Below are 21,891 nucleotides of genomic sequence, written 5' to 3'. Positions count from 1 at the left end.
GCTTTTATAGTCCATGCCCTTACCCGCTATACTAAATTGCTTCGTGCAAAAATGTCTAAAACAGTTTTCAGCATCTAATCTCATTCTGTCAATTCAGTGCCATACTCCCCGACTCTGCCTACTTAAGAGACCTCATACTCATCTTTTAATAAACTTAGTTATGTAAACAGCACAAACTCTCTGACCCAGCACAATATTCCATGTGATGACTTATGATTATTAAATACTGCTGAATAGTGATAGTTTTGATGAGCCTTTGTCATATGCTAGACAGCGCTAAGTACTTTTCAGATACATCATCTTAATTCATATGACAGCCTTTCGAGATGATACAATTATTATCTCAGGAAACTGAGGCTTAAAGAGGTTAAATTACTAGTTCAAGGTGATAGAGCCGAGTGGAAGACTTGGGCCTAGAACCCGCTTGAAATTACTCCCAAATTCGGTCTTGACTGCTTTTAATACTATGTTTTAGTCGATTGAGCTTTCCAAAGTAGCATGCCACTTCTAAAATAACCTGAAAAAATAGGCATATATAAGGATGCCATCTGTATGTGTGAGAACATTATGGCAGTAGTCCTGTAACACGTCACATGTCCCATAGTGACGTTTTAGTCAATGCAGCTCGTATATACAACCGTGGTCCCATGAGATTTGATTTAATGGGGCTGAAAAATCTCCATTGCCCAGTGAAGTCACAGCCACCATCAGGTCGTGGGACAATGAATTGCTCCTGTGTTTGTGTTGATTGCTGGTGCATACACGCCTACTGTGCTGCCAGTCCTATGCAAGTACAGTGGTGTGTATAGGGCATAGTACTTGGAAATGGTAACAAATGACTGTTACTGGTTTATGCATTCATTATTCATACTTTTGAGTCATTATTTGAGGGTGTACACTCTCTACTTATAAAAAAATTGCTATGAAACAGTGTGCTGTGTTACACCAGCAGCAGCCTCATACACCTGGTGTTCACGTCTCGAATGCATGGTTTCTCTTGTGCTTGATTTACTCATGCTGTGCATGCTGCATTGTAGCCTCGCACCAACAGGCTATACCATGAGCCTAGGTGTGTAGTGAGCTATTCCATCTAGGTCTGTGTAAGTGTGCTCTGTGATGTCTGTACGATGACAAAATCACCCGACAGTGCATTTCTCAGAATGTATCTCCGTTGTTAAGTGGCACATGACCGTAACTTTGAAAACAGATTGTTTGGAGAAATGCCTAAATCACCTAAGGTATATCCAACACAAAAGAACACCCAGTTCTTCCCATTTTACAGTTTTAAAAATGGGAAGAACTATATGTATTTAAGATCTTCAAGACAGAAGAGAGTATATATAGAACAATACAGGGTGGGGCACAAAAGCGGGTTTACAGTTGGGGGTGTGCAAAACACAGTTTATTCTTGTGTTGTTAATCATTGTATTACTTTCCATGTGAACAACTGTAAACCTGTGTGCACAGTGGAGCCCCATTTGTGTGAACCAGCCACAGCCGCACTTCGATGCTCAGGCATGTACACGCAGAAAACCACCGGCTGGTCACGTTCGAAAGTCTTAGCAGAGGTTCTCTTTGGGGAGGTAAGTGGAATGGAGAGTGACTGAAAGAGACTTTAAAACTTCTCAATCTATATAATCTTTGTGCTCAAATTTAGTCTACAACATGGAGGTAATCATGTAGTAGTTGTCTAAAAATGTTAAAAGACTTTAAGAACAAACACAAAATATTTACACAGATTACAACAGTGTAAAAATGGAAGTCAGAAACAAGTTTTGAGAAAAAAATAGGTGGCGTTTTATGGTCCCTCCATGGTCCCCCATCTTTAATTAGGTAATGTGCTCTAGTGTAGAAATTAAACCATTAAAAATAAGTGGACAGAATCACACCAAGGAAAATCTGCATGTCTATTTTATTGCCATTAGAAAAATGTTATATAAAATTTTGGTCCACTTTCTTCTTCTTTACCTCTGCCATTCAAACTTAAATCTTTTTTACTCAAGTGAAAGTGGAATCATATGTCTGACATAAGAATGAAATATTTCACAACATTAGATTAAAAAGGACTTAATTGAAGTAGGTATACTCTTTCTTCCTCACATCCAGTCATCTGAGTGCATAAATGAAACTTACAGTATCGGTAACTGGATTCATCTCATTTGCAATTCATGTTCCATTCCCCTTATTACATTATATTTCCATAATACTTCAGCTATTTTAGTCAGTCGTATACTTCCCAATGTCCACTATAAAAATTAAGACATTAATTCAAAAACATTATGAAAACTCCGGACTAAACAGCACTCGGCCCACTTAGAGTGAAGCTGTTGTGAGAGGGCCCTGGACAGCGATGGCTTCGATCTCAACACGGCCTCCCTGTGAGGAAATAGTGAAGCAAGGCCGAGGTCATTTTCAAAAAGTTAATGAGCTCCATAACACCTACTGAAAACATACAGCAATACAGCATCTTTAACGTTAAACTTTTTAAGGATAGGAGAGGGAAATGTTCACTAAGAGCCCATGACAGCCAGGTTACCAGGTTAATCTTGTTCATCACGTGATTCTCACAGCAGCTATTTGACAGACAGGCATGTTCTTTCCTCAATTCCAACTGATACACTGAAGCTTAGAAAGGTTATTTAACCTTTCCCAGGACACAAAGCTACATGAGAGAGGTTCAAACCCACACCTTGTGATTCCAAGTTCAGAGCTCCTTCTATACCCAACACTTTCATAAGTTTGATGATACTGATCATTCCAAGTAACCACCAAGTAAAGGAATTAAAATAACCACTCACAAGCCTGGCTCCATGTATACATGCTCTAAGTAACATCAAACACTACAGCTGCTATTTTACTTCTTTCCCACAATTTAAGTACTCTGATTCTGCTGCATTCATGTGTGGACTTAATTTTTAATTTTCTGAATTTTAAAAATATCTTAAGTTTCTTAATGTTTTTCCCCGTGCATGTAATATTAGGTGTTTCCTTTTAGACTTTAAGTCCCTGGAAAGCTGGGACTATTTATTTTTCTTTTAGAAATTTCCTGCTACACTGCTTAGTGTGTTACATTCGGAAAACAATGTAAAAATTTTAAATTGTGTACATTAGTCATCTTAAAGTGTACTTACCTTGGGCAAAGCAGCAACCTGGTAAGCAGCTCTTGCAGGAAAATTATTCTTGAAGTCTAAATTGAAAAAAATTCTAGTTTTCAGATCCATATTATTACTCGATATTGCATTATCATTTGCATTTCCATAGTCATAATCAAGATCGAAAGTGAGTGCTTCATAGATTTCTCAGTTCTTAGACATAAGCAACACCGAGAAAAATAGGCTTAAATTCATGTGTGCTTGATGAAATATCTTGCTGTAAGGCTCCTGTGATATATTTACTACTTTCTATAATGTCTTAGCTTTCTGGGAAAAAAATGAAAATACATTCTCTGATTCTTTGCCCTTGTTTGATATGAAAAGCATTTTGTTTTAAAGTTATCCTTAGAAAATAATGATCGAAATAGGAAGTAGCTGCCCATCTCCAGCAGTTCTGGCAGGTGCTCACTGCTGACTTCCTCTTACCAGCCAATCCTTCATGCCAGAGTGATGGTGCTTTCCCCACGTTACACTTTGGTCTCACCTCACCGGCTGGCAGGGACACCCGTTTCCCCACTAAGACAACAATGTTAATAGGTAGAGAGAACATTTACTGAGTGCTTACAACATACTGGCATCTGTTCTAACGTGTCGATGTGTTGTATTAGCTCATTTCAGCATTCCAATGCTGAAATTCCCATTTTGCACATGAGGAAATGTTAAGTAACTAACCAGCTAAATGATTCTGAGAGCGCCAGAATAGAGATGGCGGCTAGACCATATCATAGCAATAATACAATCTGTTTGAAAAATATATATATGGAGGGTGTAAACACCTGAGACTGGTGTAACAAGATTAAGCCTCAGGGAAATGGGTTTGTAGGGTTACTGTGTGTTACTCTAGGGAGCACAACATCTATGTCCTGGATCATTCTCACGGAGGCACACTGTATGTGTCCTGCCAGACTACGCATTCTTTTAGGGCAACACCTATGAGAACTTCTTTAGCATCTCCTCTCACCTCCTTAGTTCATAGTGCGCTCTCGTTAAAGTTAATAGATTCCTCTTTAAAATGGAAAATGGTACTGAAGCCAAATTACTTACATTGTTTGTAGATCTCATTGACAGTATTGAAGTCGTTTATGTCAGCCAGCAAAACAGTTGTTTTTACCACTAGAAGATACATTCGTTGTCGTTAGGGTTAGCTATTTGGTCTGATCCAAAAACATTACTTAAAAAAACAGTGTATGTCGATTCCCAGTCAGGGCACAGGCCAGTTCCCAGCAGGGGACACATGAGAGGCAACCATACATTGATGTTTCTCTCCCTCTCTCCTTCCCTTACCCTCCAAAGATAAATAAATAAAACCTTGAAAAACAGTGTATGGTCTATGACTGGCTGTCTTGATTAAAATGGGAGTGAAATTAAAACTTTTAAAAAGCAACAAAGATATGGCATGGCATATTACTGGACACCATGTAAAAAAAAAAGAGCAAAGAAGTATCAAACAGAAATTGCGAAGTGTCAAAGAGCTCACCATTAGTGAAGTCACAGCCTGCAGCTTTGAGAATTTCACCCATGTTTGTGAGAGCCTGTGAACCAAGGAAGGGAAGGCCCAAGGCACTGATGTTACAGTAGAGCTTTAATCAATTCAATAAATCATCTTTCACTAATACCTCCATAAATAACATGTTGCAAAAAAAGTTTCCCTTTTTAGGAAATTCTACTCTTTCTAGGCTACCTCTAAATAAATATGAGATAAATCACACTAGATCCATACAACTAAATTAACATGAAAAGCTCAATTGTTACATGGTGAAATAAAATCAATATGTGAGTAGCAAGCACAGTAAGTTACCACCTGTGTGCGTGTGTGTGTACAGACATTTAAAAAAACTTACTGAGGACACACATTCATGCTGGTACCAGCGCTGACTGTCTCAGGGCTGCACGCACCACTGGTTCTTATACTGACTGTACATAAGGAGCAGTGATGACGGAGACTGGGAAGGGCAAATGGAGTAAGGGTGGGAGACATCTTTCCACCGTACATGCTTTTTGTAGCTTTTGAATTTTTTTTGCCCCATCTATGTATTATCTATTTAAATTATTTTTTAAAGAAAAAATATCATCAGATATTATAATGTGACTAGTAAAGTTGACACAAAGAATGAATTGAAAAAAATAAGGACAGGATGAAAAACTATGTTTTTCCAAAGGCCAGACTGTGAAATACACACACACACAAATTTATGTAAATAAAATTTACTAATATATATTGGGGTTTTTTTTTGAGAAAAAGGGAAAAGAACTCTTTAAAATCAAATATTATTTAAAAGAAAGCATGTTTTAATGCTTGCTTGCTGGCTCCCACTGATGGTACCGAAGCGAATAAAACATTAGGAACCCCAGGAGCTATTTCTGTTTCAGCTTCTTGGATACTGACAACTTCACACATTCCAGCACCGAGAAAACGACTTCGACCCAGGCTTTCTATGTGTGAAAGGAGAAAATGTCTCATCACAGCTTCAGGCAGACTCACCCCACCGGAGGAAAGCCAGGAAGCAGTGCACTTACTATGGGATTAAACTAGCTCCTTATGGGTGGACACTTAGGTTCCTGTCTGTCTTTGGATATTCCAAATGACTCAGTGAATGCATTAAATTATCATTTAATTCTACTTATTGGATTACATTGTATTCCCCAGTCTTATTTAGAAGAACACACTGCATATAATCTTGATAGTTCTCTCTCGCTAACAGGTGTTGACTTTTACTTCTGTGGTTGTGAGGTGGTTTGTGCAGGTCAGTGGCTCTGAAATAAAACTTCCCAATCCTTGTGGAAGTGGCAAGATGTTATCTGCTTTCAATAATTCAGCACTCCGCTGCCAGTTTTAGTGAGGAATAATTGACATAACATTGTATTGGTTTTAGGTACATAACATAATGTGACATAAGTATATATAATGAAATGGTTATCACTGTTTAAGTTTAGTTAATATCCAATAATTCAGTTTTGAAGTCACCTGGGAAAGAACCATCTTTTTTTGTTTGTTTGTTAAATAATTTATTAAATTTCTAAGTTTTTACTGACATACAATTGTCTGAAATCAGTAAGTAAGTTAAAAACCATTTATCTGGTAATCTCTTTAAAGCAAATCAGCCAAGTGGATTTTTAATACTCCTCAATATTAAAAAGTAGGTGCAGAACAAAACTTCGCCTGTGGAAAGTGACTCGCCTGCGTAGCCTCTGCCGCCACCCCTCCCGGCACAAGCTGCCCGCTGGAAGGGTCCATGCCCAGCTGTCCCGAGACGTAAATGGTCCTGTCCACCAGCACAGCCTGACTGCAACGGACAGAAATGCAGTGGACAGAGAAGCATCAACATCAAGTGCACTGCTACAAGATTTCTTTGCTAGGACACAATGAGCACAAAATGTAATATTAAACATTGATAACCGACTCCATTAAAATGGAAAACTTGCCTGTTGAAAAACATCTTAGGAAAATGAAAACACAAGTCACAGACTGGGAGAAAACATCTGCAAAACAAAGGACTTGCACCCAGAATATATAAAGAACTCTTGTAACTCAGTGATACGAAGAAAACTAACCCACTGAAAATGGGCAAATAAAGGGTATCCAGTCTGACTACGTAGTTTTCACCGTTGCTATATGTGCAGCTCTGTCAGTTTCCCACTGATAAGAATCAAGGCCATATTTCTACAGTCTAGTTTAAAGGGAAAAACATTTAAAAATACAATGAAAAAGAGCAGGACAAAACTCATGTATCCTTTGATCTCATGCTGAAGACTGCGTATGTAGGGAGAGGTACGAAGTCATGCTTTTTCCTGTCTGTCAAGGTTCTTGCTGATAGAAGCCAGAAGCCAACCAAGCTGAAGAAGCCTATAAGTCTACCCAGGAAACTACTAAGCTCTGGCTACTAAGTCAGCCAGAAAACATACTGGACCGTGTGAATTGTTTGGATGGGAAGGTGGCTTAATCTGAAAAGGCTGGAACCTTCCTTAAATTTGGTTTTGCCCCAACATGAAAGCCTAATTTTTACAAAATCTTGTGAGCAAAATTAATATGATCAGAGGCCTTGGTGAAGCTCTCTGAACTTTAAATGGTGTGTGACTGGGAGCAGAATGACAAAGGCTCCTTCCAAATGGTATTATTCTCCTAGAATTATCGCCTTTTTTTCTGTAGTCTCTCAAATCAAGGATTTAAAGGAAGTTATGCCATTTTCTTTCAGTATGTAACCAAATGAAATTCTGATGTCTCTTAGTGAAGCTAGTTTCCCTATTTTATCCTTTGAAAGCCTACTGAGGCCATTCAAGAATCCTTGTTTTGCCCTGACTGTGTATGGCTCAGGAGGCTGGGCATCACGCCACAGACCGAAAGGGTACCAGTTCAATTCCCAGTCAAGGCAGGTGTCTGGGGTTTGGGTCAGGTCCCTGGTTGGGGGCATGTAAGAGGGAACCAATAGATGTTTTTCTCCTCTGTCTCCCTCCTTTCCTCTCTTTAAAAATAAATAAAATCTAAAAAAACCTCCTGTTCTGTGAACCCATTTTGGAAACTGTGAAGACCACTGAGAGATAAAACAGTGAAAGGGGCCTGCTGTTGAAAGTGTTGGAGTACCTGGTAACACATCTGGTTACCTGGTAACACATCTGGTTACCTGGTAACACATCTGGTTTTGCTGCTTTGGTGAAGAAGCCCCACTGGTCACTATGAATCATTGCCTTTACATTAGCATCAAAGACTGTGTTACGAAACTCACGAAAGAAGTCTTGAACCAAGGTCATTAAAGTCACACTTTATCCCTTGAATCACTGCCTTGTTAAGAGCTTCTCTGGAGAAATGGGAGTAGAATATAAAGTTGTTTTCTGTTGCAGAAAAGTTCAATGATTCTCTGAGAAACAAGTGTCAATGTGCTGGGAATTCGGATTTCACCAGCTGCTCACATAACTTCACGAGTCGGGGGGGTTCAGAGGCTGCAGCAGCTTACTGGGTTGGTAAAGCCACCGGCACGTTACAAACCATCCTTCCTGTGCCAGCATTTTATTCAAGAGAAATAGTAGTACCCTTCAAATTGAAGTGGATTTTTGTGGAATTAATTTTGTTTGTTTTAAATGTAATGTTCCCTCTAATCCAAGCATCCTTTTTAAATCGGGAGAGTTTAATCTGTTTACATGAATGCATTTATCCATATACTTAAGAGTTAATCTTGTTACCTTATTCTCAACTTTCCTAGTCTCATGCTTTGATTTTTCCTCCTCCTTTCTGACTTCTGAAGTTTTGAGTTGTCCTTATTTCCTAAACTTCTGGTTTGGAAATAAAAAAAACCTTATATTCTTTCTAATTTGTTTATTTCTAATTTAGTAATTACTCCTGCGTCTTTACTACACATTTGCCCTAAACTCCCAAGTTTATCCAGCTTCCTCTGAATAGTACAAGAGAGACTTAAAACTCAGCTCTCCCCCTGGTTATTTCTATTATTTTAGTTCTATTGTGTTTTCACTTAACCTCTTCCCCAACTCCCCAGCCTCCACCTTTGTATATTCTTAGTTGTTTTTTTTTTTTTACAGTCAGGGCTTATTTGATATACTTGCATGATTTTTTTTTGTTACAACACTCCTTATTGAGGTATGTTTCTAGTGTTGTTGTTTTTTTCTTCTCTCCTTCTAGCAGGGGCTTAGAAATTTTTTTCTAACAACTTTTTTGACTTTGATAAAAAATGTCTATTTTGCCCTCATTTTTGAAATAGAATTTAGCGGGACACAGAATTGGAAGTTAGTTTTTCCAGCACTTGGGAGATTTCTGCATGGCCCCTGGCCCCGGTTATTGCTGATGCGACGTCTGCCGTCAGCAATGCCTTGGCTTTCTCGGTGACCTATTCCTTCTCTTTGCCTTTGATGTGCTCTGCACGCTGTACAGTGTGAGGCTCAGGGCACGCAGCACGCTGCCTTCCTGCTTTGACAGGGTCATGGATACAGTTTTCTAGTCCTCCTTTCACCTGCTTCTCACTGTAGCTCTTCTAGGCTCTGTGCAGGCATCTCCTTCCAGGACCTCAAACGTATTCCACCTAAGGCATCATCTTCTAAATGGGAATTTAGAACCCCAGCTCTGAAAGCCTGTACCCAGGTCTTAGATCCTCATGGGCTTCACACATCAGCTCGTTCTTTTGGCTCTGATTCCATTTCTCTGTTTGTTCCTGACACCTGGGGATCTTCCTTTTCATCTTTGCCATTTAAAATGTGTTTAATAGGAGGAGGGAAAAAAGTTAAAGTCTTGAAAATAAGAGTTATTTTCTAATGGAATCAAAGGCTTCTGAAACATGGAGATTTATTTCTCCATCTCAGATTTCCAGTGCTATTATAAATGTTAGTTGAAGTATATCACACGTCCAGAGCTCTAAATCCTTTTGATTGATTAATGGTCTGCTTAGTCCACCAAAGGATCTGAAGTTCTCTTTTCCATATATGTGTAACCCATGGGGTCCCCTGGTGGAGCCATTCCTACACTGGGCACGGGACCCTGCCTCAGGGGATAGAGCTCCGTTCTTCTAACGCCCGGGGTGTGCCAGGCTGCAAGCTCCTAGAAGGCCGGGGCAGTGTCTGGCTGTCTCAGCTGTGCAGGGCCTACGCGATTCCTTACACGTAGTGGGAACACAATAGCTTCTTGTTGACGGTTTGCTCTCTAACCACTTAGCAGCTTGAACAACTTTGGCTGTTAATAAAGTATCTTTTTTGGAAGATGTACTGGCTTTTAGTGTCAGTTTTGGAGAACTGAAGAGGTAAATTTAAACTCAGTAACAGGATTTAGAAAGTGTAGGAATTCTTCGCCACCATCTGGCTTTCACCCTAGCCCACAAATAGATAACTGTTGAATTTGTTAATGTGTCAGCTTGTCTCAGGGCGATCGGTACCATCAGCTAACACTTTCTATTAACTGTTCTGGGTAGAATTGGCTACGGGTGGCCCTTTGAAAAGTACCTTTAACTCTCCCCATAGTTCAAGCCCATATGCATTATCCTTGGTCAAAAAAAAATTTTTTTTTTACCATAAAAGGGAACTCATCTGAGAAAATTAAAACTAAGCCCTAGAACTTTGACAGTATCTAAGCTAAGTGAGTTAACTCTTGTAAATTAATAGAGACTGTTCACAAAAATAATGGAATAGTTGACCCTTCCTGAGCATAAGAATCCTACTAACCATAGACAAGTCATTAGGCTCCAGAAAATTTAACATGCATTACTCTACTTACAGGTCAAAGGGTAATAATAATCTTCAAAAACATCTAGTAGTAATTCTCACATCATAACTTATGCCACATGGACTAGCACTTCAGATTTGTATGACTATTTGCATGTGTGCTAGGGAAATGGAAAGCAACATAATAGCAACGTGATGTCAAAATCTCTCAAGGTTCTGTCCTGGGTGTCCCTGAAATGTGCTGAGCTGATTAGCTAATTAGTGACAACACCCCATCTATCCTGATGCCAGGGACTGAAAGTTCAACACATTTGAACTCCTCCTGGAGAAGACCCAGAATTCTCGAAAGTTAACTAACTACAAACTCCATGCACACACAAAAAATCATTTCCAAGTGGTTATAAAATGTCTAATTCACTCTATCGGGATACCAGTAGGTAGTTGGAATGTGTTTCTTTCTTCACAGAATATTGAAAATTAATACCACTGCCAGTGACCTTGTATCACCTTTGAACACAGAAAAGCACAAGAGGCACCAGGTCCTGAAGTCTCCCCACAATGAAGCTGACGGTTGCCCCTTGTCATGCTGGCATATTCATGTTTGCCTTCTTTTGTGCTTGCAGCTTTACTGTGATAGTTGAGCCCCACCTCCGGGTCAACCAGGGATATTACACTCATGCTTGTTTTCTTGAACAAACTACGTACTGGAGGAAGGCACACGCTCCAGGCTCTGTAATCACTTTGCTTTATAAAAAGTTAAGGGTCACTTTTGTTCTGAGGTAAGACCACTGGGCAGAAGAAGTAAAAAAGAGCACTGATTTTTAGTTTTATTGTAATGTTCCCTTAACTAGTCTTAACGTTTTCTCAAAGGACTATCAGAATTTTCTTCCTAAAAAGGATCTGATCATGTCACTTTTGCTTCAAAAACATTTGATGACTCCTCACTGCATAAAGAATGAAGTTTATACTCTTTTAGTTTATCACTGGTAGCCATAACAATCCAGACTTTGCTAAAAGCTAATTTTTAGCAAGAGGCAAAACAAAAAAAATTCAAAGTCCAACTCCTAACCAGTGTTTCTCAAAGTGTGTGTCACACACCAACACTGAACCACAGTAAGGAATCAATTTCTTTCAATTCTCTCACCATCTGAAAAATGGGGACTGGAATAGCAACTGCATACAAAGCACTTAGAACAGTGTCTAAGGCTGAGTAAGCATCCATAAATGTTAGCAATTAGGACTTCAATCCTCTGATTACATGGAGAAAAATCATCATTTTTAGAAAACAAGCCTAGAAGTGAAAAGAAACCTATCACTTTTAACAAAGAGAGCACAGGTCTTGGGTTCTGAACCAACTGCAGGATCTGGCTAGAGTTCAGTAGTTGTTTATTTACTTGAGGGTTTGTTTTTCACAGTTGCCTTCTCTTGGGTTGGTTTCTATTTAAAGTACTGTTGTGAAGTTTTCTTTTTAAACTTGTTACAGTGAGCCATCTCAAAAAAAAAAGTGTTAAGTAAGTTAAAATAAAGGTAGTAAAGAGATTTGGCAAGTGAAAAAAAAGTAAAATTGGCACTCAGATTACCAAAACTTCCTCCTGAAAATCTTTCTGCCATGTATTCCTCTACCTCTGTGCCTCAAGTCATTCCCTCTGCCTGGGACACCCTTCACCCCACGACTTCTTGTTGAAGTCCTTAACCAAGTACAGTTGACCCTTGACCCACCCAACCCCCACAACAGCAGAAAATCCACATGGAACTTTTGACTTCCCAAAACCTTTACTAACAGCGTACTGTTGACCAAAAGAAGCTTTGCTGATAACAAATGATTGACACCTATTTTGTGTAAGTACTCTATACCGTATTTTTACAATCAAGTAAGCTAGAGAAAAGGTTATTAGGCAAATCATAAGGAAAATACATTTACAGTATTGAAAAAAAGCTGCGTATTAGTGGACCCACGAAGTTCAACCCATGTTTTTCTTTCTTCTTTAAAGATTTGTTTATTTATTTATTTTTAGAGAGAGGAAGGGAGGGAGAAAGAAAGGGAGGGAAACATCAGTGTGTGGTTGTCTCTCACATTCCCCCTTGGTGTGTAGGTTGGCACTCAATCCACTGAGCCACACCAGTCAGGGCCAACCTATGGTTTTCAAGGGTGAACTATATTTTAAAAATCAAACTTTACAGCAATATTGTAAGTGGCAGATTCAACCTTCAAAACCCAAATCAAGGACTACCTCTCACGAAGAGCCTTTCTAAATCTTTTTCTTCCTCTGCCCTAAGTTATCAATTTCTTTTCCTCTTTTGCTACCCCCACTCCCCACCTGGTACTCCTCACACCCTTTGCATTTTATTTCTAATCCTATTATAACAATTACTATTCTGCCACATATAAGTGCTATTTTTCATGACACCGTGGTGTAGAGGGAGCGAGGCCCTGTTCAGACAAGTTCTGTTACTTTCACTTAACAGAAGTTCATTCTGAACTTGTTTTCTTCTTACAAAATGGGGATGGTATTTAGAGAAGAAGGTGGTTCTCACAGTGCCTGCCATAGCAAGCACTACATTAAAATGTTTCTTTTTTGATTTCTTATACACTTTTGTACTCCTTGAAGGGCTTGGTGGATGGTAGCTACTCAATGCATGTCTGTCATAGCTCAAGAGTTCCAGCTGTCATTCTTTAAACAGTGAACAGACACTATAGAGTATTTTAAAAAGACAAAATAGAAAAAGGTTACAGGATATACTTTAGAGGAGAAGTAAAAACAAAAATTACATTAGGAAAATAAAAATATACAAGAATACATATAAGATCCAATAGTTTTAAAGCCGAGACATCTTAAAGAAAATAAAGCCTTTTTAAAAAGGAATTAACTTTTCTACCTAGCAGCACTTCTGACAAAGTGGAAATGCACACAGGATAGACGCTCTGGCCAGGATGCATATATTTAGCTATAGCATGTGGGGTGATCTTAGAAATTATCTTCATTATGATTCATATTGGACTTTGTTAGAGGGGAATAAGCATGAGCAAATGAATTAATAATCCCAAAACGTGTATATGGGCTGTAAAAACTTGTGTCTTGAGTAGATGCGCAGGGATTTGCTAAGCACCTGTGGATGGGATTTACTCCTTTGAGTGAAAAGAGGGTTAGCCAAACATTATGCTAAGTTGGTGACTTTCAACCAGTGTGCTGCAAGAATTTTAAAAACATGCAATACGTGACTGTTTAGTCAGGGGCACTGACGTCCTTTCCCTTAGATTGTCAAATAAAAAGTGACAATAGCCAACACAACCGCCGTCTGGTGTAAATGAATAAATTATACCTATTTTTTTTTGTCAGATTGGCAAAAACTATATATTTTTTGGTGTGCTGCAGAACTTAAATAATCAGTTAAGTGTGTCATGAGATGAAAGAGATTGAAAATCGTTGTACTAAGTGAAAGAAGTCAATTACCAAGCACCACATATTGTAGAAATCCATTTACTACAGGAAATGTCCAGAACAGGCAAATCCATAGAGAGGCACAGGAGATTAGTGGTTTGCGGAGGCTGGGGAAAGAGGTGGACGGGGTAATAAAATGTTCGGAGGTTACGTAGCGGCTGCACTGCTCTGTGAGTATAGTAAAAACTGCTGAATTGTACACTTTAAAGGGCTGGATTTTGGGTGTATGCGAATTATAGCGCAAGAAAGCTATAATTAGCCCATCCCTTAAAAAGGGGGGAAAAAGTTAAAAAACAGATCAGTTCTAAGAGGAAGTGGAACTTTTCTGGCTGGCTACATAGCCAGACACCCCTGGTCCGGGCAAAATCCCTGAGCGCGCAGGGTCCACATCCTATTGTGCTAACTCACTGTGGGTATTCGGGTGCGTTGCACCCTTTCTCGGGTTAGCTTCCTCGCGTACTTGATGAGGTTGGAGGATGAATCCTGAAGCCCACTTCAGCTCTGATCCCAGGTGGTCAGTCCCGAGCCCGACCCCGCACCCCAGGGGTCCACCCGCGCTACACAAGCCTAGTTACCTGTAGGGACCAATGGCCGCTGGAGCTCTCGAGGTGCTGATCACCTTTCTGATTAAGGACGCCATGGCTAAACCTTATCTCCTCAGGCCCCTAGGCGAGAATGATCCCGTACGCTAGCACCACTAGTGTCCCAACCAGCCGAGCCCGCGGCAGGCCCAGCAGAAACACGTGACGGGGGGGGCGGTTCGCGCAGCATTCTGGGAGTTGTAGTCTTTCCGCGGGTCCCGGCCACGTGCAGACTGTGACCGCAGTGGCGCATGCGTCCTCCAGCTCGCTCGCAGCGCTAGTCTTTTTGGAGGGGGTTGTGGCAGAATCTTGTCATTCTGTCCTGGGAAGCTTTGGCTTTCCCCCGCAGTGCGTCAGGCAGGTAGGTCGTGAGGGGCTGGTGTTCACTAGGGGAGTGTGTTTGTGTGTCGGCCCCCAACCTGATTTCCGCGCCCCGCGCCACTGACCCCGATCCTGTGGACCCTCTCTTTCCTCTTTTCTCCTTGTTTTCTGCTCCTGGGCTCTTCTGGCCGCCTCGCCCCTCCTTTGGCCCCTGCTGTCCACCTCCTTTAGTCTTTCTTTTTGCTATATTGCCACACCCGAGGGAGGCCATTCTCGGATTGGGCTTGTCACCCGCCCCACAAGCCCTTATACCTTAACGCAGCCATTTTCAACCTTTTTCATCTTATGGCACACATAACCTAATTACTAAAATTCTGTGCCACACCAAAAATATATTATCTTTTTTGCCTGACAAAAACAGGTATAATTTTGATTGATTCATATCCGACTCCTGTTGTCTGCTGTCATTTTTTTGTTTGACGAACTACTGATTGACAATCTAAGGCAAAAGAGGTCCGTGCCCCTGACTAAAAAATCATGTATTGCATGTTTTAAAATATCTTGTGGCGCTCGGGTTGAAACTCGCTGCCCTAAAGCAGTAAGATGGGTCATTCTGGGGACGACCAAGCTGAGATCAGAGCATTTTCCACCTCCCAGCCCCTCCCTTGTTCCCTTCTCTGGTGCTTCTGGAGCTTTTAGAGATCTTTATTCTTCCCTTTTAACTTGAGTTGAGCCCTTAGTGACTGGGATCTGATTTCAAAAAGGAAGATACTGGTCTTGATCCAGCAGCTGGCCCCAGGGCTGGTCTCCTGGCAGATACTCAGTCCTGCTGTGTCAGAAGAGGTGGTATTTGGCTAAATATTTTTAATTTTGTTATAATGCACTATAGCACGCTTCACTTCTTCATTTATGTGTGCACATGGACCTTTTAGAAATAGATGTTGAGCCCCTACTTTGTGCAAGGCACTGGGCTGGGTGCTGGAGATGCAGTAGTGAAAAGGACAGACAGATAAGATCCCAGTCCTGCCCTGCTTCTAAAATGTAATACTGTAAGAAAATCCTGTTTATCCCTCCTCATTCAACATACTACTAAGATTTTGGCTTTCCTACTTCTGGCTCAAGAACTTTCAGAGCTTTCCCCTTTTTTCACAATGTCATCTAGTACAGTTGTTGAAGTATTTATGTACAGGAAATACATATTATTAAAATTTCGGTTTAGTTCTTTACATTATAGTTGGGGGCATATTGTAGGACATGTACTGATAACAGTTGTATGTCTGGTAGGTTTCGTTATTGTGAATTTTATTTCAAGATAAAAAAACAAGTGTTTGAAACTACTGAGAAAGAAAGGCGGATGTCAAATTTGAGAATTGAGAATTACTAAGTAAATCCATCAGGCTCCGCCAGTTTTTTGTTCTTTAGCCTTCCTTCAAATAGAAATCTTTTGCTATTACAAATTAAAGGAAGGTGCAGCTGGCCTCATCTCAGTAGTAGAAATGAAAACATCAATAATTTGTGTTCAGTTTTTGTGCATGTTATCATATCAGAATAGTGTGTTGTATATTTCATTTGATTCCAGTTCATGAGTCCAGCTCATGTTCACCTAAGAATTTTTATTAAATGTTTTTGCTAATTTAATTTTATCATGGCATAGGGAATCTTACCTCTTACCACATTTTTCATTCTTTCAATGGACTTTTTGCAGTGTCAACATTGGTACATGACTTTATTTGGCCATGCAAACTGGAATGTACTAATGTAGTCTCTTCCAGCAATAGAATTATTTTTTTCTATTGAATCATGTTTTTTGGTGTTAATACCATGTATGGCTCCCCAAGAGATTGCTCTGGTTATGAATTCCTGCTGTAAATCAATATTATGATAGTGATATTATGATACCATTGTTATGTCATTGATCTACCTATAGTGAAGATTTATTATATATTGAGTTGCCTGAATATTTATTATATTTTTATTTTTGAGTGGAAATTCCCTTCCCCTATTCTAAATTTATTAATTTCTTTCCAGAGATGTCTAATGCAAAAGAAAGAAAACATGCTAAGAAAATGAGAAACCAGCCCACTAACGTGACCTTATCCTCTGGCTTTGTGGCTGACAGAGGAGTAAAGCACCACAATGGAGGTGGAAAAGCTTTCCGAGCTCCAAAACTAGGTAAGACACTCAGTGCTCTCTCCACTCCCACTGGAGCAAATTGCTTCCTTTTGATGGTCATTATCTAAATAGTACATGAGTTGAGTTAAGAACAGGTAACAGTTAGTTGACCTTTACTATTTGCAAATTCACCTAGTTGCAAAAGTTTGTTTGTAACCCCCAAATTAATGCTATGACACTTTGGCCATCATTTGTAGACATGTGCAGAATAGGGGGGAATTCAGTTCACCCCATGTGGACATTTCCAGCTGCGTTCTCGTGTCAGCTCTCATGCAGAGCCGACTGGAGGATGGGGACTGAGACGATGGGTGGGCAGTGCAGCGCAGTGCAGGAAGCTCTGGCTCTGGCTGGGGTTCGATTTCCAGCTGTGGGGTGACCTTAGGTCACTTAACACTTCTGAACCTGGTTTTTGTTTTTTTTTTTGTAAAATAGAGGAAATAGAATCTACCAGGATGAGTTGTTTTTATAATTTCAAATTGCAGTGTATGGGATGTATGAATGTATGTATGTCTCTAGAAACAGTGGTTCAGTATTGCGACTTTTTAGAAAATAACTATTGGGAATGAGAATTGGTTATCTGTTTTTTAGAGTTGAAATATTTTGTGTCTCCCTTGATCAATTATTATTAAATTATACTTCTGTATTTCCTAAAAATAACTAGTGCAGTTATCTTGATTTAATCAGAGTGCTGGTTTTAGAACCTCATAAAGTAATATGAAGGTGATATTGTTCATTGAGCAGCAGTAGAAAATGCCGGGGGGGGGGGGAATGACAGCAAGCAGGGGACCAATACCTTTTTGGGAACTTGGAAGAATAGTGTGCATTGTGTCTGACAAAATATGTTTTAGATTCCTATTCATAAGATCTAGATTCAGATCCAACAGTTGATGCCTACCATGCCATATGATAAACCTTAACATGTTATCTTAAACCTTGCAGTGACATGTTTTGTAACATGCTTCATATTTGTAGGGGCTTAATAATTAGCACCATAATGGAAGTAAGCAGGAGTCCATAACATTCTCTACTGATCTTTCCATTTGCACACAAGGACTTGGAGTCAGAATGGTTTGAATGTCCAGGCTTTTGTATAGAGATTTTGCTTTTATTTCTTATTTCAAATTTAGCATGGGCTCCAACCTCAGTGTGCCAGAGAATGACAATAAAAGACTGAATATACAAAGTCATGTGGGCTGTAGTACTTCAAGGGGGTTTGATTTAAAATTCATGTTGCATTATTTATCTGGAGAAAAGTTCCCTTGTGTCAGTCACACCCAGGATTCTTTCATGTGTCATACCGAGGTGATTAGTGTGCTGCTTATTAGCTGTGTCATCTCCTCCAGCAAGTTAATGCACCTTTCTGCCATTCCCCCTCCTCGGGAAAGGGAGGGCCGTAATGGCCATGTTACAGGGTGGTTATAGGACTGAAAACATGATCGCTGTTTCCACCCAACAAATATTCTCTGTTCCCGATAAGGGTGACATATTTCTTTCTTTTTCTTAATATTCTAGATCCTTTTGCTGGAACTGCACTAGCACGGCAAACCAAAATGGCCCACTATTCACCACCTGAGCCTGATGGGAGTGAGCAGTCTTCCTCCAGAGTAACGTTTAAGAAAAAGGGAGGCTGGAAAGCAGGTCCTGAGGGCACGTCGCAGGAGATTCCCAAGTACATAACAGGTAGGTATTTGTATGGCGGTGAGGCTGGATTGTACTGCAAGCTCTTCATTTCTAATGCCGCCAGATTTCTAATGCCCTCTGTGTGCCTTGGCCCTGCCTGCTGGGACCTCTCCTCCTTTTGCTCCAGGCCCTTCTCACCTCCAGTGTTCAGGCTTAGGCCTGATTGCTCTCCCTTCTTTAATTTCTCTCCTTTTTTTTATAGTTCTTATTTGTGAACTCTTCCACTTGGATTTAAAATCTTCTTCCCTCCCCCTTTTAAACATGTAAAATGCAGTTTACACTCCTCAGCATGGCATTTCCAGGGATGAAAGCACCGTAAAGGCAGCACAGCCCTGGCTGTGTGCTCAGCTGGTTGGGGCGTCATCCTGTGCACCAGGGGTTGTGGGTTTGATTTCTGGTCAGGGCACATGCAGGAGGCAACCAATAGACGTTTCTCTCTCATGTCACTGTTTTTCTCTCTCTTCCTTTCTCTCTAAAATCAGTAAACACATCCTCAGGTGAGGACTAAAGGCAATCCAGACCTTTAAGTACCTGTCTCTGGGTCGTTTCACCTGGCATCTACCTCATCACTTTTACCCCTGCTACTGCATGACCCCGTATTCCTCGTACACACCTTAGGGGGGCCTTCTGGTCTCTCTTTATACCTTCTTGGGGGAATTCACTTAAATTTCCCCAGCGGTCTATTTGTTTAAAGAAGTAGTTTTCAATAAAGAAAACTAATAATAGTTATGGTCACATATTTGGAAAATATTAAGGAAAAAAACACTTGGAGTCAAGATCATTTTAAAAATTTTGGGTTTTTTTTTCATTGTTTTTTTCCTTTGTGTTTTTTGTCTTTTTGTTTTTGTTTTTTTCGTGTACAGAAATCGTGAGTGAACTTTTTTTGTTCTATGATTATTTTACTTAAAAAATGGTTGTCATTTTGCAGTGTAGCTCTCTGTTTTAAAAAGCTTTTCGTAATCTTGACACTTCTTTTTTAAAAGATTTTATTCATTTATTTTTAGAGGGAAAGGAGAGAGGGAGAGAAATATCAATGTATGGTTGTCTCTCATGTGTCCCCTGCTGGGAACTGGCCTGCAACCCAGGCATGTGCCCTGACTGGGAATTGAACCACGGTCGTCTGGTTCGCAGGCCTGTGCTCAATCCACTGAGCTACACCAGCCAAAGTAACACTTTTTTTCTTAATTTTAAATTAGAAAAGTGACACTGAATCCTTCTAGAAAATGGGAAAAAGTAGAAGTTGAAGAATAGTTTCACAATCTTTACAGCAATAACCACCAGTGATATCATTCTAACGGGAGGATAGGGTGGTGGGTGAGTTGTAAGCTCATGTTCTTCAAATCTTTCTTTCTTCTGAGCTGTCCCAGAAAAAATGTACCAGAAAACCCAAGACTAGTTGTTAATGACTGTGCTCTTTCCTTCAATAGCCTCTACTTTTGCTCAGGCTCGAGCCGCTGAGATCAGTGCTATGTTGAAAGCAGTGACTCAGAAGTCTTCGAATTCGCTGGTTTTCCAGACTCTGCCGCGACACATGAGACGAAGAGCCATGAGCCACAATGTCAAACGCCTTCCGAGACGCTTACGGGAGATCGCTCAGAAAGAGGTATAAGTTTCACTTAATGTAAATGTTTTAGTTAGTAGTTCCTAAAAGCAAATGGGAGTTGTTAAAATGAAAACCAAAAACATCATGCTCATTTTGCATATTTCGGTTTAATAGTTTATTCCCCATCCCACTCCCGTATCATCTGCAAAATTAGCAGATGGTTGGATATGCTGGCTCCTTTTAAATATAATATATGGAGCTCATTTCTTTTAATGGTATTGAATGGTTGATGTTTCCGTGTCAGATTTAAAATAAAATTTTGACCTTCTTACCAGATAGTTTTAACTCTGCATTTCAGGTGTATGGCTAGCTTAGAGTTAGAAATTAAAAAAAAAAAAAAAAGGGGGCAGTATCATTGCCTAGTACTTGCCTTTTGACTTTTTTGGAGTTGAAAACTTGAACTTAATTTTTGTTTCAAGCCTGATTATTTTCGGCTTCTGCAGAAATTTTGGCTTAGACTGTCTGAGGTTGTCTTTATTAGTTGTTTCAGAATTTTTGTATTGTGCGCCTTTTGGGTACCAGTACTGTACTGGCCCCGGGGATGGAATACATCAAGGGAAAGTCCTTACCCGTAGGGGCCCACAGACTAATGGGGAAGAGCTTTTCCCACAGAAGTTGAGCTTGGCTATGGGAGAGACTGAGAGCGAAAAGCACACGGGAACTTTGTAGTTTCGAGTTCAGCATGAAGTCTGTTTCCCAGTGATAGCGTTTAGCATTTACCTGTCAGCCCCAACTGACATAGAATGTGTAGGTTTTCCTCACTTCTATATTTGGTCCTAAGTTTTGGGTTCAGTTATAATCTTAGAGGTTAAAAAACAATAAAAAATAACAACAAAAGCTAGTGTAGGATTTATTCCCTCTTGCTCTCTAATACACTGTTAGCCACAGTAAGCTTGCGGTGAACATTTCATATATATTCTAATCTTTCCAGTCCATGAAGCTTGCCCAACTGTGAAGTGAAAGGACGTGTTTCCTTCTTAGGTTTGCCTGCCTGTAGAACCGCCACGCCTTCCGTTGCTTCCCTCTCTGCTTTCCCCGGAGAAATCACCAAGTTAAAAAAATTAAGCACACTCATGGGGTCTTTAATGGGCTAAAGTTAGTTTAAGTTTGAATTCCTGACACTTAGCCTTGTTTTGAAACGGTTGCAAACTGGGCCTGCTTCTGTTCTGGAAACTACAGGCGGAGAAAGCGGTACATCAGAAAAAAGAACATTCAAAAAATAAATGCCATAAAGCTCGAAGACGTCACATAAACCGGACGCTAGAATTTAACCGTAGACAAAAGAAGAACGTATGGTTGGAAACTCACATCTGGCACGCCAAGCGGTTTCACATGGTCAAGCAGTGGGGCTACTGCCTCGGGGAGCGGCCGACAGTCAAGAGCCACAGGGCCTGCTATCGAGCTATGACAACCCGCTGCCTCCTCCAGGTGCGCTGTCCAGTTGTTTTCATCTAGACCCTTTCTGATAGAGACTCTTAGAATAGTTCATGTGTGCTAAAGCCCTTTCTCTGAAATTATTTCTTTTAAAAGTAATTCCTGAGCATGAGGCACTTTGCTAAATGCTGGAGATGAAGCAGTGTAAAGGTTTTAGGGGAGACTGACATTAGTCAAATAATTAGGTAAATATCCAATTGTAAGGGATCTATACAATGCTGTGAGCTTTCTTCATAGAGGAACAAGAAAGCTTCCCCTTGGAAGTGATGTTCGAGCAGATCTCTAAGGAATAAGAAAATGGAGAGTGGGGGAGGCGGATGGGAGCCAGGTGGCAGGGAGGAACTGAGATAAAT

The 21,891-nt window shown here is 40.2% G+C and overlaps 2 protein-coding genes across 6 annotated transcripts in view; one reads left to right on the top strand and one right to left on the bottom strand.

Moving 5' to 3' along the window:
- Window positions 1–1,894: 1,894 nt before the first annotated feature.
- RIDA (reactive intermediate imine deaminase A homolog) lies at window positions 1,895–14,485 on the bottom strand. 3 transcript variants are annotated; one of them, XM_053660942.1, is made up of 7 exons: window positions 14,323–14,485; window positions 6,331–6,436; window positions 4,630–4,684; window positions 4,197–4,265; window positions 3,579–3,668; window positions 3,132–3,187; window positions 1,895–2,376 (listed from the first exon to the last, which is right to left on the bottom strand). In XM_053660942.1, the coding sequence occupies exons 1-7, from the start codon at window positions 14,385–14,387 to the stop codon at window positions 2,314–2,316; spliced, it is 504 nt and encodes a 167-aa protein (XP_053516917.1). In that variant the 5' UTR covers window positions 14,388–14,485; the 3' UTR covers window positions 1,895–2,313. The 3 variants fall into 3 exon arrangements, with proteins under 3 accessions (XP_053516917.1, XP_053516918.1, XP_036986999.1); XM_053660943.1 differs by having other exon boundaries at window positions 6,331–6,505; window positions 14,323–14,411; XM_037131104.2 differs by lacking the exon at window positions 3,579–3,668.
- Window positions 12,079–21,891, top strand: part of POP1 (POP1 homolog, ribonuclease P/MRP subunit) — a 32,994-nt gene continuing 23,181 nt past the window's right edge. Inside the window, exons 1-5 of one of the 3 annotated variants that reach the window (XM_053660939.1) lie at window positions 12,079–12,146; window positions 16,678–16,821; window positions 18,334–18,501; window positions 19,929–20,104; window positions 21,284–21,532. In XM_053660939.1, coding sequence (XP_053516914.1) covers window positions 16,680–16,821; window positions 18,334–18,501; window positions 19,929–20,104; window positions 21,284–21,532 — 735 coding nt within the window. In that variant the 5' untranslated portion in view covers window positions 12,079–12,146; window positions 16,678–16,679. Of the gene's footprint in view, window positions 12,147–14,586; window positions 14,690–16,677; window positions 16,822–18,333; window positions 18,502–19,928; window positions 20,105–21,283; window positions 21,533–21,891 lie in introns of those variants that run through there. The other 2 variants (XM_037131121.2, XM_037131122.2) reach the window with 2 other exon arrangements.

The sequence above is a fragment of the Artibeus jamaicensis genome, unplaced genomic scaffold (assembly GCF_021234435.1).
Source record: "Artibeus jamaicensis isolate MK-2021 breed Jamaican fruit bat unplaced genomic scaffold, CSHL_Jam_final scaffold_916, whole genome shotgun sequence".
Lineage (NCBI taxonomy): Eukaryota > Metazoa > Chordata > Mammalia > Chiroptera > Phyllostomidae > Artibeus > Artibeus jamaicensis.
This window is presented reverse-complemented; position numbering and strand designations above follow the sequence as displayed.